The sequence below is a fragment of the Equus quagga genome, chromosome 18 (genome assembly GCF_021613505.1).
Source record: "Equus quagga isolate Etosha38 chromosome 18, UCLA_HA_Equagga_1.0, whole genome shotgun sequence".
Taxonomy (NCBI): Eukaryota; Metazoa; Chordata; class Mammalia; order Perissodactyla; family Equidae; genus Equus; species Equus quagga.
The window spans coordinates 18,042,450-18,059,288 of NC_060284.1; the positions used below are offsets into that span (position 1 = coordinate 18,042,450).

The following is a 16,839-nucleotide window of genomic DNA, read 5'->3' on the forward strand; positions in this document are numbered from 1 at the left end:
CCCACGAAGAAGTTTCAATACAGGGTAAGATCAATAATGAATGGTAAGGGGACTTTAGCATAAATAGTTTAATTAAAGTACTCTAGACTTGAAACCAGCATCCACAGAAATGAAATGGAGAAAGAGGGTGGAAACTAGCGGTTGGCCACGTGGTTTTAAAATCTCTATCAGCATTCCCAACCCTAACCCTATCTTTGTGAAGGGAAAGAAAATAAACGCAAAAGGATGCAAAGGAACGTTGAACGTCTGGAGCTAAAAAAGGCTTTCTGATTAGCGATAACAAGGGTTCACTTAGACAACTTACTGAAAGAAACTCCCGAGGGTGTTGATGTTTTCTCCTCTGTTAACAAGAAGGGGAAATTCTGGCCTGCAAGGACCGCACAGAAGATATTTCTGAAAAATAAACACCCTGGGGGGCTGGCCCCGTGGCCGAGTGGTTAAGTTCGCGCGCTCCGCTGCAGGCGGCCCAGTGTTTCGTCGGTTCGAATCCTGGGCGCGGACATGGCACTGCTCATCAAACCACGCTGAGGCAGCGTCCCACATGCCACAACTAGAGGAACCCACAACGAAGAATACACAACTATGTACCGGGGGGCTTTGGGGAGAAAAAGGAAAAAAAAAAAAAATAAACACCCTGAATGAGGGTTAGCTAAACTGTAATGAAACTGTAATTTATTTTTCATTTCCAAGCCTTGGCATGGGGGCAGAGTGGGGTTAGTATCATCCTTTTTTGTTGTTGTTTTGGTAAAATATAGAAAAACAGCTTTCTTTTGCTAGTAAATTCTGTCTCATTATGATTTTAATTTTATAGCGCAAATAAAACCAGAAAGACATTTTGTACGGCTATCTTTAGCGTTCATTTAGAGTTTACATACATTTAGTGTGTAGGATTTTAGCCTTACCCAAGGCATTAATGTTTCATTTTACACAGCGTCAGTGCATAATAACAAGGATGGGTGACTTAGATAGGTCTCATGCTTACATGGCACTTTGCTTTTCCTGTTCTCATGCTTGTGGTTGTTTTGGGTTTAATATCCAGTGTTCACAGTAGTGCAGTGTCCATGAGTAGAAGTCAAAGGTAAAGCTTTAGATATGAATCCTTATGGTGGCTTTGCTCTTAATAGAATATTAATATTAGTTAACCAGTCTTTTAACATTTTGAATCATCTTTTCCTCTTATTAATTTGAAGCATGTTATATTCTACTTCTTTCATTAATGCTTGTAACAAATGGGTTTTATTTTTTTCTATTTTTGCTAAATAGGCCGCATCACATGTAAGGTTAAATGTAGTTTCCTGGTAATGTAAGATACATACACCAATGTTAAAACTGATTTGTGGTGTTTTCCTAATTTTGCTGACAATTTAAGACACAGGATGTTTAATGCAGACAATAAATATAAGCAGGTTACTGTCTGAAAGGCTGGAGCTAACTGCACATTTTAAGTAGTGTATAAAACATCGAGGGCTGTTGGGATATAAACAGTGCTGAGGCATATTCCTGGAAGTCCTTGTTCAGCTTTGGAAGGTTTAGTGGTAACGATGCATTAATTGACTTTTTACATGACAGAGTAATAGGATACTTAGATCTAAAAAAACTCTTGACAGAGGTTTGGTAGACAATGGCATGTGGTTTATAGAAACAAGATTAGGGTGAAATTGTTTGAATCTTACTTGAAGGATAAGGAAAAAAGGAGGAGGAGGTTGCACATCAGAAGTGGCTTGGATCTTTTAAAAACCAGAGTCATTTGTAGTTCAAGTAGAAATGTTCTGTTTGTTTTTATTAAGACCTGAACTGTTTCTTAGCATTATGAGAGGTTCTGTCCGTGCACTGTGCCTTTATACTCCCAATTTCTCTCGGAAGCTCTTGGGGAAAGGTTTTCTGCAAATCTAAAGACAAACTGGTTACTAATATGGGGAATCACTTAATCTTTTCTGTTGATTGAAAGGAATTTTGGTAGCCCTTTTCTGATTTTGTTCCTTGTTTTCGTTTTGCACTGCAAGGAGCATTCACTGAGCTTCATTTTGCAGGTGGTCGTAGAGTTTGCAAGACAAGTCTGTTAGCTACGTCTATACCTGTGAGTGTCCTTTGGCTCCACTTTGATTTAGGAGCAATGTTTTCCTGGGATTAGTTTCACCATATATGATTATTCATCCATTCTATCCTTAACTAATTATGGTTTGTTAAGTATTTCAATTTTCATTAGCATTTTTTTAATGGAAGGTTGTTTTTAATTGGGATCACAACAGGAAAATCTTTTGACTCTTTTTTCAAGGTTGCATTTAAAGCTTGAGCTTTTGAAAATAATTTTATTTGATGTGAAGCTGACTGGATATAGGTTGTAGAATGAGAAAAATAAGTTTGATACTCTTGTTACCTACTCACTGCACAGACAGTTGGACAGACTTCAGCTTTATTTGCAAAAAAGAAGACATGATTTTGTTACATTCCAGGACCTGTTTCTGTTTGTTACAAAGAATCATTGATACTAAGTCTCACAACTGCTGAGAGTGTGCTTTTGAAATTGTTTCACATTCTCAAACATTAAAATGCTGTTTCACACTCAAACCTTATGAATGCACTGAAATGTTAGTATCGTTGAAATCTGTTTTTAAAATATTCTGTCCTGGCCAAAGACCACAAAAGAGGTCTTGGTTGTGTGGTTTCCTCCTCCTTTCCCTCGCTAACAGGGGTTTTCCTATCTTGGCAGCTGTTTCCTACAAAGGCAGTCATCAGTCCCTGATTTCTTCCTTCCCTTTCTTCCCACAAACAAGGACTCTTTCAAATAGCAGATGACTGAAGACAGACTGATCTGAAGTCGCTTTAAGAAAGTGGAAATGTGTTCAAGAGTTGTGCATGTGGGCCAGCAGCCTGTATGCATTAGTTCATTGAAACGAAAGTACCCATTACACCCAGGACTTGGACAGTCAGAATTCTTTGCTTGAATCAGGGGCATTCCAAAGGCTGACTTAATTCTGCTGGTGGTAATTAATGCACCTCCTGCACGCGTTAAAATTATTCTACTTGCTTGATCAGATCATTGAACAGTTTGTTAGGATATAAGAAATTGCTCGTCGCTTAGCCTTTTCGATGTGACAGGCCATGAGACCATCTGACTTCTCTTCATGCTTTATATAGAAGAGCGTGCGGTTTTAAGGCAGGGACTTTGCCACAGCCGTTGTCAACTGCAGGTTTACCTGGGGTTTAGTCTTTTGCATAGTCTTTGGGAGCTCGGCGAGAAAATTGTATGGGGATAGCCAGCCAGTTCTGCAGGGTCCTGTGGCCTGTCTCCATCAGATTCATTTTTGAGCTATCATTCTTTTTATATTTTCGGCATTCAGAGGAAGCAGGTTGCTCTTTTCCTTTTTGTCTCATTCTTTTGGACAGAGAAACATCTGAGATGTTCTCGGAACTGGGTGGTACTAATTCTGACTCCCCTCATCATGATACCTAATTGTCTGCAGAGGCTTCAGAGAAAGCTGAAAAAATTGGGCTGATGTGGATCATGTAGGAATATATAGCGAAGCAGTTTGATCTCTGAAGCTCCAGGGATGGTAAAACAAACTCCCTATTACAGAAATATCTTGCTAGTTTCATCTGTGATTCTGTGGATCTCTATATTTAAACACTAGGTAATACTACAGATTAATTTTTTACATTCTTTTTGGTGTGTTTGTTGGTAAAGCAAGATAGTGACTTTATGGCGTGAAGTGTTCTAAACCATTTAGAATCTGACTGCTGTTCCACTGAAGTGACGTTATGGGGAACTGATGACAGAACGCAGTGAACTGCTAATAGGTGGGCGTATGATACATGAACCATGTAGCAAATGCAGAGTAGCTCGGATAATGTGAAGCAGAACTCAGTCAGCTAGGAAAATTTTGTTTTCTGAATTTTCTCTACACTTTAGTGACAGCATCTATATTACATAAGATTTCATTTTATTTGAGTATATCTATAGAGACAACCTCAGAATGGGGTTAGTCCCCTCACTGCCCCACTTTTAAAAACTCTTCATTTATAGCAGATAGAAAGGGTAGGTTGAGGAAACTTCGGGAAGACTTAGAAGAAAACAATAGGAAGTTAATATGAAGAAACTGTTAAGATGTCCCTTTAAAGGAAAAAATTTGTAATTTCTTTACCTTCAGAATCTAGACCAGGAGGCTGGATATGTTTGGGAACTGCTTGCATTTTATGTGTATTATAGGGCTGGTATTTGCTCTGTGATTTTTTTATGTTACCGTAGAAAGAAGTAAGACACTTCAGTAGAACCCAGCAAATGACCTGGTCTCATGTGACCCTAAGAACTGGAGATACTGATTAAGTCCCATTCCTGAAGTTTTTGTATCCTCTCCGGTTGAAGGAGTGGATCCTTAAGAGCTAGTCAAAATTAGACTTGGCTCTGAGTTTTATGTTTTTTGCCACCTTTCCCCCAGTTTTTTAAAAAATGGTGATGCGACCTTGTTGATATCATCATCATGGTCTAGGGGTTTTATTGGTCCATTGGATGGACCAACCCACTCAAGGGTGGAGGTTTGAGCTTATTAAGTTATACCTTGCTATAAGAAAAACCAATATGGGAAAATCTGAAACTTCGAAATGAAGTAGTTGAGACAATCACTTTATTAAACTGCTCCCTCTATGAATAACTAGCAATCAGAGAAATAACAATTTGCTATGTGATGTTTAGGAATGTGATGTTTTCAGGATGCTATTGTTATATAAATTAAAGTACACCCAGATGTTAAAAATTGTACACCCTTGTATAGAAAAATAAACTTTTATTCATTATATCTCTGATCTTTCTTGCAAAGTAACAGGATAAAATAGTAGATAATATTGCTGTTACCATCACTAGAAACAAACAAAAAAAGCATGTGTATTTATAAAATTTTGTTAGAGGTATTATGCATTACAGTTAGTACTTGGATAAAAAGACTAAAATGTGGCATGGAGAGACAGATGTATTATTCTAGAATGACTTTGTAAGCTTTTCAAAGAAAAATTCATCATTGGAATTTATATAACTATTATGTCAATTCACATGTTCTCATTATCTATAAATTTTGGGGAGGGTTTTGATCATTTTCAGAATGTAAGACTCAGATATCCAGTGTATAGGAGCAGCTTCCATATTGGAAATAGAATCAAAATATATACCTTTTTTTTTTTTTTTAAAGATTGGCACCTGTTGCCAATCTTCTTCTCTTTCTTCTTCTTCCCTAAGGCCCCCAGTACATAATTGTATATTCTAGTTGTAGGTCCTTCTGGTTGTGCTATGTGGGACACCGCCTCAGCATGGCTTGATGAGCAGTGCCATGTCTGCACCCAGGATCCGAACCGTTGAAACTCTGGGCTTCTGAAGCAGAACTCTCGAACTTAACCACTGGGCTGTGGAGCTGGCCCCTATACCATTTTTATTTTTTTCATACTTAGGAGAGGGAGAGAGGAAGGGAGGGAAAGAGACAGAGAGTTGTTGTTGTTGTTTTTGTGTTTTTTGTGACGTAGCAGAACCATAGAGTAAATGATGGATTTGTTTCTTTTTCAGATATGAGGATCAATGATGCAGACTCCTGGGTTCGATGAAGCTGGGCATTTATAACTAGATTCATTAAGGAATACAAAGAAAATATTTAAAGGGATCAATAATGGTGTCTTCTGGTTGCAGAATGCGAAGTCTGTGGTTTATCATTATAATCAGCTTCTTACCGAACATGGAAGGTAAGATGCAGTTTAAATTTTATTTTTTAAATCCAGGAGAACTTAAACTATGCAATCTTCTTTATATAGAAGTGGCTGAGATGAGTATTATTTTATTATTTTAGAAATAAGTGTTAAAAAGATTTCTTGAATGTTGAATTCTTTTTTTGGCAGTTGAATTATTTTTGTTATACAGCTATATATTATGGAAAGTGCTAGCAGTCTGAATTTATATTTTACATAAATTCATAATCATTGTAAATAATTCTGAGAGAATTAAGTGAAAGCTTTGTTTTGGTATATATTTTACAGCTATCCACTAAATTTATTCCAGTAAAATTGGAAGTATTTTGTGGCAACTCTTTCACTTCATCTTTCGTTTTATCTACTTAAGTGTGGTCATAGTTCTAAAACTCCTAAATAAAATTTTTTCATATCTTGTGGAAAATGTTATTGTTTTGTAGTTCTTCCTTTTTAATGTTATCTATATCTTTTTGAAGACAGACCTGATTTTTAAAGAACTAAAACTCTTTTGAGACTTAATGAAATAATTGGAACAATCATTTATTAATTACTATATGGGTTTCCTTGTATCCATTATTTCTTTAGTCTTATATGTTATTTCCATGTGACAATAACACCCTTTTGGGTGCTTTTTACAGAGCAGGTCAGAAGTTAATATGGAGCTAAGATGTGTTAATTTTATAGCTAGTTGATAGTGGTAGTTATTGTATTTGGCATGAAGATATATTAACCTTGTAAAATCTGTGAAGAATACAAAATCTCTGAGAATATTTGTAAAATATAGTAGAGTTTTTCGTCCCAATTAAATATTCTTGAAAATATTTTAGAATTTTAAGATTGGTTTTATATATACTTTTAAGTGATCCCATTCATAGCTATTAATAAAATGGTAGATGGAGAAAAGAGGCATACAGTCAACTAATAGATAGAAACTTATTATTTCATTGTCTTTGTAATAAGCTTAAAAATGTTACTGTTTTAATTTTGCTGTAAGAATTTTATTTGAATTTCTTGTTCCCAAATTATGTTTTATCATTTTCTCTTTGCCCTCCCAGTCTTCTACCTTCAACATATTGACATAAATTAATATAATTCAAATAAATGACAAATTTACAAGTATTTTAAATTGAGAATTTCTGTATTCAGGAAGTAAATAATGTTCACTTGGATCGAAGTCACACATGAAAGTTACAAATGGTTAACATTTTCAGAAGATACTGCTGTTTGCATCAGAATTGAAAGATGCATCAACTCTAACATTAAAATCTAATATATCGGAATGAATAGTACCATAATGATAAACAACAAGCAGAAACTGAGTTTAATAATATGAATTTCTGGCTTGGATTGTCATGAAAATCTTATGTATAGTCTCTAATTTTGCATCTGTTTTTTGGGGGGAAAAAGTAACTGAATTCCTGCTGTTCTGTTTGAATGTTTTTATACATTTAAAAAAGATTCCAGGTGTGGACCAATGGCTCATTAGTCCACATAATGAAAAATTTTCCAATCAAGATAGAGACCACTGTGCTGGCACAGTAGCTTAACTCGGTAGGGGGCTAGCAGACAGAGACTTTTTCATGAGATACTGCAGTTTTATTTCTAGTGTCACCTATCAGGTCAGGATTCATATCTGCCGTTAAGAGAAATTTCATTTTTGGTGCATTAGGCCAGGGGGTGTTGCTTTTGAAGCAATTTCCTCCTATGGGTATAAAGAGTCTGGGACAAATGCACACTGCTAGCCGAGAGAGTATACACAGTTAATGCACAGTTAGAACACTGATCCAGCATCATATGGTTTTGTCTTAGAAAAGTTTTACATGACACGATAGTCCTTTACTGCCAGAAAGCAGATAATGCTCTGTGAACACCTATAGAGAAAACCAATCAAAGTTAGGTATGAGAGCAGCGCAGGAAAGAAAATATAAATTTACCCAGTCAGCCGTTCAGTTATGTGATTGTTACCTTTTCACATCTTACAGAGCTGAGCACTTTTTTGTATCAGTTTTGGATCCTTGCAGATAAACTCAGATAAGGGGTCCTGTTTGGTTTCCTCCCTCCTTCCTCCTTTATTGAGTGACTGAATGGAGCCGCATGCTTGGGATTTAAAAATGCACAAGGCACAGTTCCTGCTCTTCAGGACTCATGGTCTTGTGCAGGGGTCAGAACCTCAAATACCTGCTGGGGCCGAGCAGGCCAAGTGACGTGAGTGCACAGGCCAGTGGAGGTCTGCAGCAGGCAGGAAAGCTCTCGACAGAGGTCCCAGGACTGCCGTTCCAGTATTGAACCTGGTTTTGCCAGTCTTCTAACTTTTCAGTGCAATCCAGACATGAGATTTTTAGGTAATAGCAACTAATTAAGATTTTTTAAAAAAACAAGCCTGTGTGTTGTATACGGCTATGGACCATGCCTTTTCAGAGCTTTCTTTTCTCCTGTTTACAGCAGTGTTTTACCTTAATTTATGATTGTAAAGTCTTAACATTTTTAGATTTGTTTTTTTTGTACATGAGAGGTAAATTTCCTCATTTGCAAAGAGGACTTATTTGTTCCATGTTCAGACAAACATTATAAAGATGTTATGTTTTGTGTGCATATTGAAGAGCAAATCACTAAGCATTTTTTGTTTTACCATGGTAAAAGCTAATTATATAAAGATTTAATTGTTAGAATTAGCTTACCTTCCTCTATCTCTTTCTCTATCTCTATCCATTAGTGTTTAAGAATCAAGTCTTATCCATTAAAATTTACTTGTTTTTACACAATAGGAAAAAAGTTTTATTTATTCTTAAAGTTTCTCCTCCCCTGTGTATTTTTTTAAAATTATTTTTAGAATTTCCAAATAAAAAATGATTATAAAAGACCAAACTTCGAAAATATTTTCTAAGTTTTTCTTAGAATTGATTTTATTCCTGGAGAACTAACCTCAAGCCCTTCAGAAGTCAGTTTTGTTGAGAAACTGGTGTGTTTTGATTCTTTTGGCCAATTTTTATAAGCATAGTAACCCACTGTGGAATCATGTATCAGTAAGTAGGAAAGTAAATTGAATTCTTGTGTCCTGGAGAATTAAATTATGCTATATATTGGAGCCCTGGCAAGCATAATTCAGACATGAAGGCTTGCTCAAGTGACAAGTTACAAATAATAGCACTTCTTCAGCAAAGTCGGTAATAGAGATTTCTGTGAGTATGTAATTAGATTTCATTAGTCAAAATTTTACTTAATTAACTCAAATTACGTTGTTGCTTCTCCTTATTTCAAAGAAAAATATTATGCCAGATATAAGTGGCAGATATGTAAGATACAGCTTTACATATTTATTTTATATACATCAAGAAAATTTAAGAACGTAGCTACAGAAATAATATCTTAGCAGTTTTTAGTGTATCTTTAAATTCTCTAAGAACATTTTACAGTGACTTTTGTGTTAGTAATATCTTATTAAAAACGATGTTCGACTGTAGGGTCTTTCCACTAGTTGGGTGGTAGGAAAGTAGATCAAAAGGTTAAATATGAATTAGAAAAAACTGTTTTTGGCATATAAATATTTCCTTCAGAATGGTCTGTAATTTAGTGGAAGGAATAATAGCTTTGCTCTCCAACGTTAAACTTAAGACGGCTTAAAATAATTCAGACCTGTATTTCTTTTTTTCTTTCATTCTTTTATCTATACACACATATAATAAAATGTATAAAATTTTTATTTATGTGTGCACACACACACACAAACACACAACATGTAAGCTTCGCAAGGGCAGGGATCTTTTTCTTGGTTGATAGATGAGGCCAGGTGCCTAGAATAATGCCTGGCTTATAGTAAGCACTCATTCGGTATCCATCACTTGACTAGCATAAATCTTTGAAGGGGATCTTAATAGTTAGAGAGGAGACAAGAAACGGTTGTAATAACAGGGTGGTAAGTGCCATAATGATGATATTCACAGAGGCATTGGGATGAAAGGTGGTTAAGTGAGCGGGTGAATGTCAGGAGAGACTTCCAGCTGGAAGTCATGGTGAAGCTTGAACTGAATCTTTGTATGAGCTGAATAAGCTAGTAAGGCAGTGGTGAGCATGGTAGTGGAGAAAAAAATCCATGGAAAGAGAACAGCCTGGATGTGGAATAAAGTATTGCAGTGGTTCTCAAACTTGAGGAGCAGTGGAATCACCTGGAAGGTCCAGGGTGGGGCCCAAGCATTTCCTTTTCTGACAAATTTCTAGGATGACACTGATGGTGCTCAGCATCACACTTATGAACCACCATGGCGTTGTCTGTGTGTGGGCAGTTGTAGAGGTGCATGGGTGTGGATAACTTAAAAAGAAAGTTTTTTAAAAATTTTGATTTAATCCATTGATTCAGAAGTAGTGACCAGTTGTTTACTAGGAGTTACTATCTAATCCTTTTCATATGCCTCTTTATTCCTCTGATCAGGTCTCTGGGGTGTAATTTTAGGCTTCAAAATAGGATTTTTTTTTTTTTAACTCTCTTTTGACAGTGTACTGAGGAAGAAAAAAAAATCTGAAAAATCGGCTCCAGATTGGGAAAAAAGAATATATTTTCTGTTAAGGATAAATGTTACATTTTCAGAGCTCCTAAACCCTTGCTTCAGTTTGTCTCTTTTCATTTTGATAACCTTGTTCTTTTTCTTGCTGGGAATAACTACGTGGCCATTGCTATGATAATACTGAATTGACTTACTATAGGGACTTTAGATTTCCCAGTCTAGCAAAATTGGCTACTTTTGTTCATTTCAGTATATTTGATTAGTTGACAGCTAGGAGGTAAATTTTCAGCAAGGTACATGGGGATTTGGCTGTATGACTCCGATTAAACTTAATGGGAGTCACAACTCCCATTAAATTAATAGGAATTGTACAGCATATCTATGTTCGCTGCATAGCAAATGTAATCTTATATTTTAAATTCACAAATTATGTAAATTAACGTTGGTTTAAAACCGCATTTTTTTTAATGATTTTATTTATATTTTTAGTGCAGATCAATGTGATTTTACTCCTTAAGAAAGTACTTAACTATATTGCTCTTAGAACATTTTAAATATTCTTTATTGTGTTGTGTGAGTGTAGTGGAATTCATTGCAGCAGCTTTCTTCTGAATAGGTAGTGATGTAATTCATTTTTAAAAATACCAGTACTAATGCTGTTTACAAATTTTATGATGTTTCTTTTTATCTTGTAAACACCAAGATGCCGTATACATAGTACTGCTACCAAGATTCTAAAGCAAGGTATATTTGTTCTGAATATGACTCAAAGTTGAAAAAAAATAAGAGTAAACTAATAGGATACACTGGCACCTTTTAAAAAGTTAATTTGGAATATTCTTTGGTCATCTTATATATGTATATTCAGTGCCGTATTTCACATATGAAGATTGTTTCAGTGCTTTGATTGTCGATTTTTTTTTCCCCCACTTTTCCTCCCACTTTCTACCTCGTTTCATCCTCTTGCTTCTTTTCCAGTCTTAGAAAGGTTTGTTTATTCACTGTCTCTGTTCATTCACCAGTAGATCTGTTGCTAGTGGCAAAGTGTTATAAATCAGCGTGTCAGGCACAACAGCCGCCCAGGAGACCTCAATAACATTGTATTGCTTGGCTGTTTAATTTTCACAAACCTCCATTTTATGACAGAAAAGACTGCATCAGATACTTAATGAATAAATCTGTTATTATGAAATAATAATTTGCTAAAAGTAAACAGGATATAAACTTGTCCATATGAGAAGAAAGTTTTGAAATACTGATTTTACATCCATATTAGGCCTTTATCACAGTTAATGTTAGATTTCAAAAGAATCAATAATGTATTAAAGGTGGCCAAAAAGCACAGGAAGCATGTAAAGCACCTTAATTTTGCTGAACAGTAATTATGTTAATTAGTCCTTACCGAGTAATTTCAGTTTTGATGAATTTCTTGCTTCGTTTTTTGAATTAATACACCCTTTCACTTTTTTATGTACTATATACTTAGGTTGTAGTATTGGAAAATAAGATAATACAAATGATTGAGCGCATCTCAGTATGGATGTAGAACTGAAACGTCTGGAAGAGCAGATTTATTTGCGGCATTACGGAGGGAGCGTCTTCCTGAAGCATATGCTTGGTACCCTGTGGTAGACTTTATTTTCTTTTCACCTCCTGCATGACAGAGAATGACACATGACAGCCGTGCAGTCTACATGTATTAGACATCAATGTGGATTAGTGAATATCTCATGACATCTTTCAACCCTATTCTTGAACTCCTTTTGTCAACTTGACAGAAGTGATTCCAGGAGAATACCTAGCCCCGGCCCTGGGATCTCTTGGCTAAAATGTAAGGCTGAGAAGGGAATTCCGTATCAGAGCTTCAGGAAGCAAAAACAACATTTATAATCCCTCCTTATCAGCATGGGACTCTGCTGAGTTGGACTTTTATGTCTGCCATTATTCTTGCTTTGAGGGCTTATTTTTCTTAAAAGTTCGTTTTTTTCTCCTTCTGATTTTCAATGTAATATATTCTCCTGAGAAAAGATAAAAAATAAGAAAATTAAGATAAGCATTTAAAGTTGTTCATAGTTCTAGGACCTTGATATAACCACGACACATTTCCTTTTTGTTCTTCCCCCCCACACACATACTTGCTATTATGGATAAAACAAAGTTATAATGAATAAAACAAAATTAGGTCCTTCATCTCCCTGTACTGTTATATTCTGATTTTTCACATACTACTACCATAGCTTGTATTACCATATCATTATATATTTAGATAATGGATTTTAACAGCTGCATTGTAATTTATCATGTATTTGTCAAAAATGATTTAATCCTCCCGTGCTACCCATTGGCCATTTGAACTTATTTTTTTTTCAAGTATAAGTAAAATAAATATCTCTCTAAATCTTTCCCTTCATATGTAGTTATTTCCTGAGACTAGGATTCTAGAATTCTGATGAATATATCTGGCATGTGGACATCTTCTCAAGCGGTTTTTCTGAAGGAGTATACCAGTGTTCACTTTGATTACCAGTGTGTGAAGGTATCGGTCTACATGCTTTACCAGCCTTGATTTTGAATTTTTAAAAGAATTGACACTTGGTATTTGAAAAAGAGTATCTGATTGTGAATTAAATTTGTAATTTGGGGGCTACTTTTGAGGACAGAAGCATTTTTCATGGCCAGTGGTAGTTGTGATGGGAACATTCTGTTCACTACCTTTGCTAATTTTTCTCTTTGTGCCGTTTTGCTAAAGCTTTTCTTATTTTTTAAACTCCTTGATGAAACCTTTTTGTCGTTTTTATTATGAAAAACATTTGTTTGCCTTTTGATTCATACTGCTTAATTTTTTAGTGAAAATTTCAGAGAGAGAATTTTGTAAAATGATGCTAATCACAAGTTTAACAATTATCACTATTTTTCTTCACTTGCTTTATTTACCCCTTTTTTTCTTTCCTTACTTCTTGATATACAGCTATTTTCTTTTGTGAGATCGTCCTTTTTTTGTGTGCTTAAAAATCTGTATCTTTAGATTAGTTGAATATTTATTCACTTGCATTTCCCTGTAGCTCTTAAATGTTTTTATTTAGTTTTTAATCCATTAGGAATTAACTTTGTTATGACGTGAGAGCTAAGATCTCAGTCACTTAATTTAAAATGAAGTGAAATAGGGCCTGGCCCCGTGGCTTAGTGGTTAAGTTTGCATGCTCCGCTGCAGGCTGCCCAGTGTTTCGTTGGTTCAAATCCTGGGCGCGGACATGGCACTGCTCATCAAACCACGCTGAGGCAGCGTCCCACATACCACAACTAGAAGGACCCACAACGAAGAATATACAACTATGTACTGGAGGGGCTTTGGGGAGAAAAAGGAAAAAATAAGATCTTAAAAACAAAAAAAATAAATAAGTAAAATGAAGTGAAATAATATGAAGCCATTTGTTGTGAATCAGATTTTAACTAACAAAGTAGATGAAGTTGGGACATACCCAAATTAAAAATGAATAGTGGGAAATAGTTTAAAAAAAAACAAAAGAAATGAACACAATTTATGTCTATACAGATTAAACTATGGATGAAAATATCACTGTTCTTCTGACTTTAATAATCTCTTTTCTATTTAATGAAATTTATTTTTAAGGGATAATTTTTTTGTTAGAGAGAGAGAGAGGGAAAACTGAATGAAAACCATGTCAATAGTGATTAAAATATCCCATAGTGAATTCTGCCTTTGAGGAATTTTAGAATTCTGGAGTATCAGGAAGCACAAGAAATTTCCTGGAAAAAATAGGGGGATTCAGATAAAGCAGCGTTTTCTTTTGCATAGGGGTTTAATCTAAAAAAAGAGATTAAGTAAAGTTCTCTTTTCATTTTGCTGATTGTTTATAGAGTGCTTCTTACTATTACTTTGTACCTATCTTTTTGTATCTAATTAGTGTGTGTTTGCGTGTGTGTATTAATCCTTAGTTCTCTTTCCTCTTCCTGATTCTTTCTTCACTTCGTAGTATTAAAATCTAAACCAGGTGGTAGATATGCCTGATATTAAATTCAGGTTTTGATTAGAGGCAATATAATATGTTAATAAGAGTCAGGGATTTCATAACTTAGTCAAACATAATCAAAAGGATGGATGGGGGCATTGCTCCTTGTGGTGGGGAGAGAGCTCCATGGTGGATTTAAGAGACCCAGTTTTATATGGCAGGATGCAGTGGTGAGGTGATAGCAGGTTATTCTAAAGTTGGTAAGTAAAGTGAAGGAGACAGGTGGTGTAGGTTAAGTGTATGCCATTGTTTAAGGCAGGTCCTTTTTATAGTTTTCTTTTTTGGTTGTTTTTAGTAGATATGTCGGATACCTGAATTTGTTTCCAGGCAGAAAGAAAGGCAGTGGGATTCAGTGCAAGGAGAGGAAGGCTCATGTAGGAAAGGAGAATGTTTATTATGATCCAGAGAGAGGAAGATTCAGGAAGAGATGTGTACAGGAGAACAAGAAATTTAAGAGAGGTCATGCTGGATGTTTTTAATCTTATTTATCTAGAACAGTGCTCTCCAAAATTTAATGCACCTGTAAATCACTCGGAGATTTTGTTAAAATATAGATTCTGATTCAGTAATATGGGATGGGTCTTGAGCTTCTGCATTTCTAATAAGCTCCCAGATGATGCTGAGGTTGCTGGTCTGTGAGAGGACATCTGTATCAAGGAGTTTTAGTTATTAAATGTTTAGTCTCGGGCGGGCCTTGTGGCGCAGCAGTTAAGTTTGCACGTTCTGCTTCAGCGGCCCAGGGTTCGCCGGTTCTGATCCCGGGTGCGGACGTGGCGCCGCTTGGCAAGCCATGCTGTGGTAGGCGTCCCACATACAAAGTAGAGGAAGGTGGGCATGGATGTTAGCTCAGGGCCAGTCTTCCTCAGCAAAAAGAGGAGGATTGGCGGCAGATGTTAGTAGCTCAGGGCTAATTTTCCTCAAAAAAAAAAGTTAAAAAAAATAAAATGTTTAGTCTAGAAAATCAGATCATTGAAAATAGAAATTTGTTTCTGAGCTTAACAACACATTTGAAATATAGAAATAACATCACTGTCAGTTTTATAATTTTTATTTAAAAAAGGAACTAAGCTACCTCGAAACTGTACTAAAATGAACATTTCTATATTTTGTTACAGTTCTAATCCTATTTTATATGCTTTCTGTTGACTTTTTATCTGATGATTTGTTTTGAAAAATCCCTGAGTACCATTGCAGCTTGACCTGTTCTCTCTAATATTTCCCTCTGTTCCCCATTGACTGTCCTACTTTCATTCTGTTACGTGGAAGCATTATTTTAATAGCATTTTACTACAAATGTTTTTATTACTTAAAGTAACATTATAAAATCACGTAATGCCAAGTGTATGTTTGTCTTAATCTGTTTAGAAAAAAATTATATTTTAGTAGTTTTTCAAAGTCAACGTATTTAAAAAACTAAGAATTGTCATCATTTTCACTTCAGTGTTAATACCCTGACATGTTAGCACCATGAAAGGCTATAGGATGGGGGTACTTGGATGAAAACTAATTATCCAAAAACAGCTTAAAGATATTCTATCTGCTTAAGGTCTTGTAGTGATTTTTCCACTTTGTAGTATTATATGTAATCAAAAATTTTCTTTATTTTTGGTTGTGGACATAATCTTTTAATTTTCCTGTCAAAGATAGGTTACTGATGTGATTTATTTTAGTTTTATGATACTACAAATCTCAAATTAAGTTTATTCGTAAAGTTCATTAGATTCTTCAGCTTTTTCAAACCAAATAAAAAGTAATTAAATAGCAAATTTTAAACAGAGAGAATTCTTCATAGGTATCTTAGAGGTCAGAATGCTTTTGTTTTTATTTTTTGGTAGAATTGAAGAATTTTGGACAGGATCACATCTTGGAGATTAGCAGTGTAGAAGTTTTCAATTTACGGATGAAGAAACTATGGCCTCTGAAAGATCATCCCTTTGCCAAATTCTGCTTAGTGGAGTCTGTTTTTCTTTGTGTAGAACTTGATATTTAGCCTCAGGTCACTGGTGTATTTAACTACCTCATAAGGTTGTCACTTGAATATTTCACATATATTTCATAGTGCTTAACGCTGTTTAACTTAATGGTGATGATTGAAAAAGATCACTTAATCATTACCATTTCAGATTAGCAACTATATTAAGATCGATTTTATTTTGAAGTATATAAACATATATATTACAGGAGGATCAATCTTGCTAACTCTGCAACTTTCAAATAACCTTCACAGGTTATACAGCCACAGGCATATATCTTTTAAAACCACAATTTCTTTTTGAAAGTACAAAGAATTGCTGAGAATGATTAACCACCAGAACACTGGAAAACTGGAATATGAAACAATACTTTTTACTTTTACTCTATTTAGTTTATCACTCACACTGATTAGTAGTCATCGTTAAAATAGTGAAGGCATGCCTTCGAGCCCTTCCTCCAGGTATGGGTTGTAGACTTTATCTTTTCCTTTTTGTTTGCTTACACCAGGAAGCCCGTTTAATCCTTTTGCTTTGTTTTAGAGTTTAGGCAAATAGGGACCATCCCTCTTAGCTTTCAAAAGCTCTTACTTTTGTTGCATTAATGGCACTCAC

General features: G+C 35.2%; 1 protein-coding gene across 13 annotated transcripts in view; it reads left to right on the plus strand.

The window, feature by feature from the left end:
- The window catches only part of ADGRL2 (adhesion G protein-coupled receptor L2), a 269,920-nt gene that overhangs the window by 112,287 nt on the left and 140,794 nt on the right, over positions 1–16,839 (plus strand). For 12 of the 13 annotated variants that reach the window (XM_046645165.1, XM_046645169.1, XM_046645156.1 and 9 more), the window contains one exon: positions 5,549–5,721. In XM_046645165.1, coding sequence (XP_046501121.1) covers positions 5,649–5,721 — 73 coding nt within the window. In that variant the 5' untranslated portion in view covers positions 5,549–5,648. Of the gene's footprint in view, positions 1–6; positions 25–5,548; positions 5,722–16,839 lie in introns of those variants that run through there. The other variant, XM_046645158.1, reaches the window with a different exon arrangement.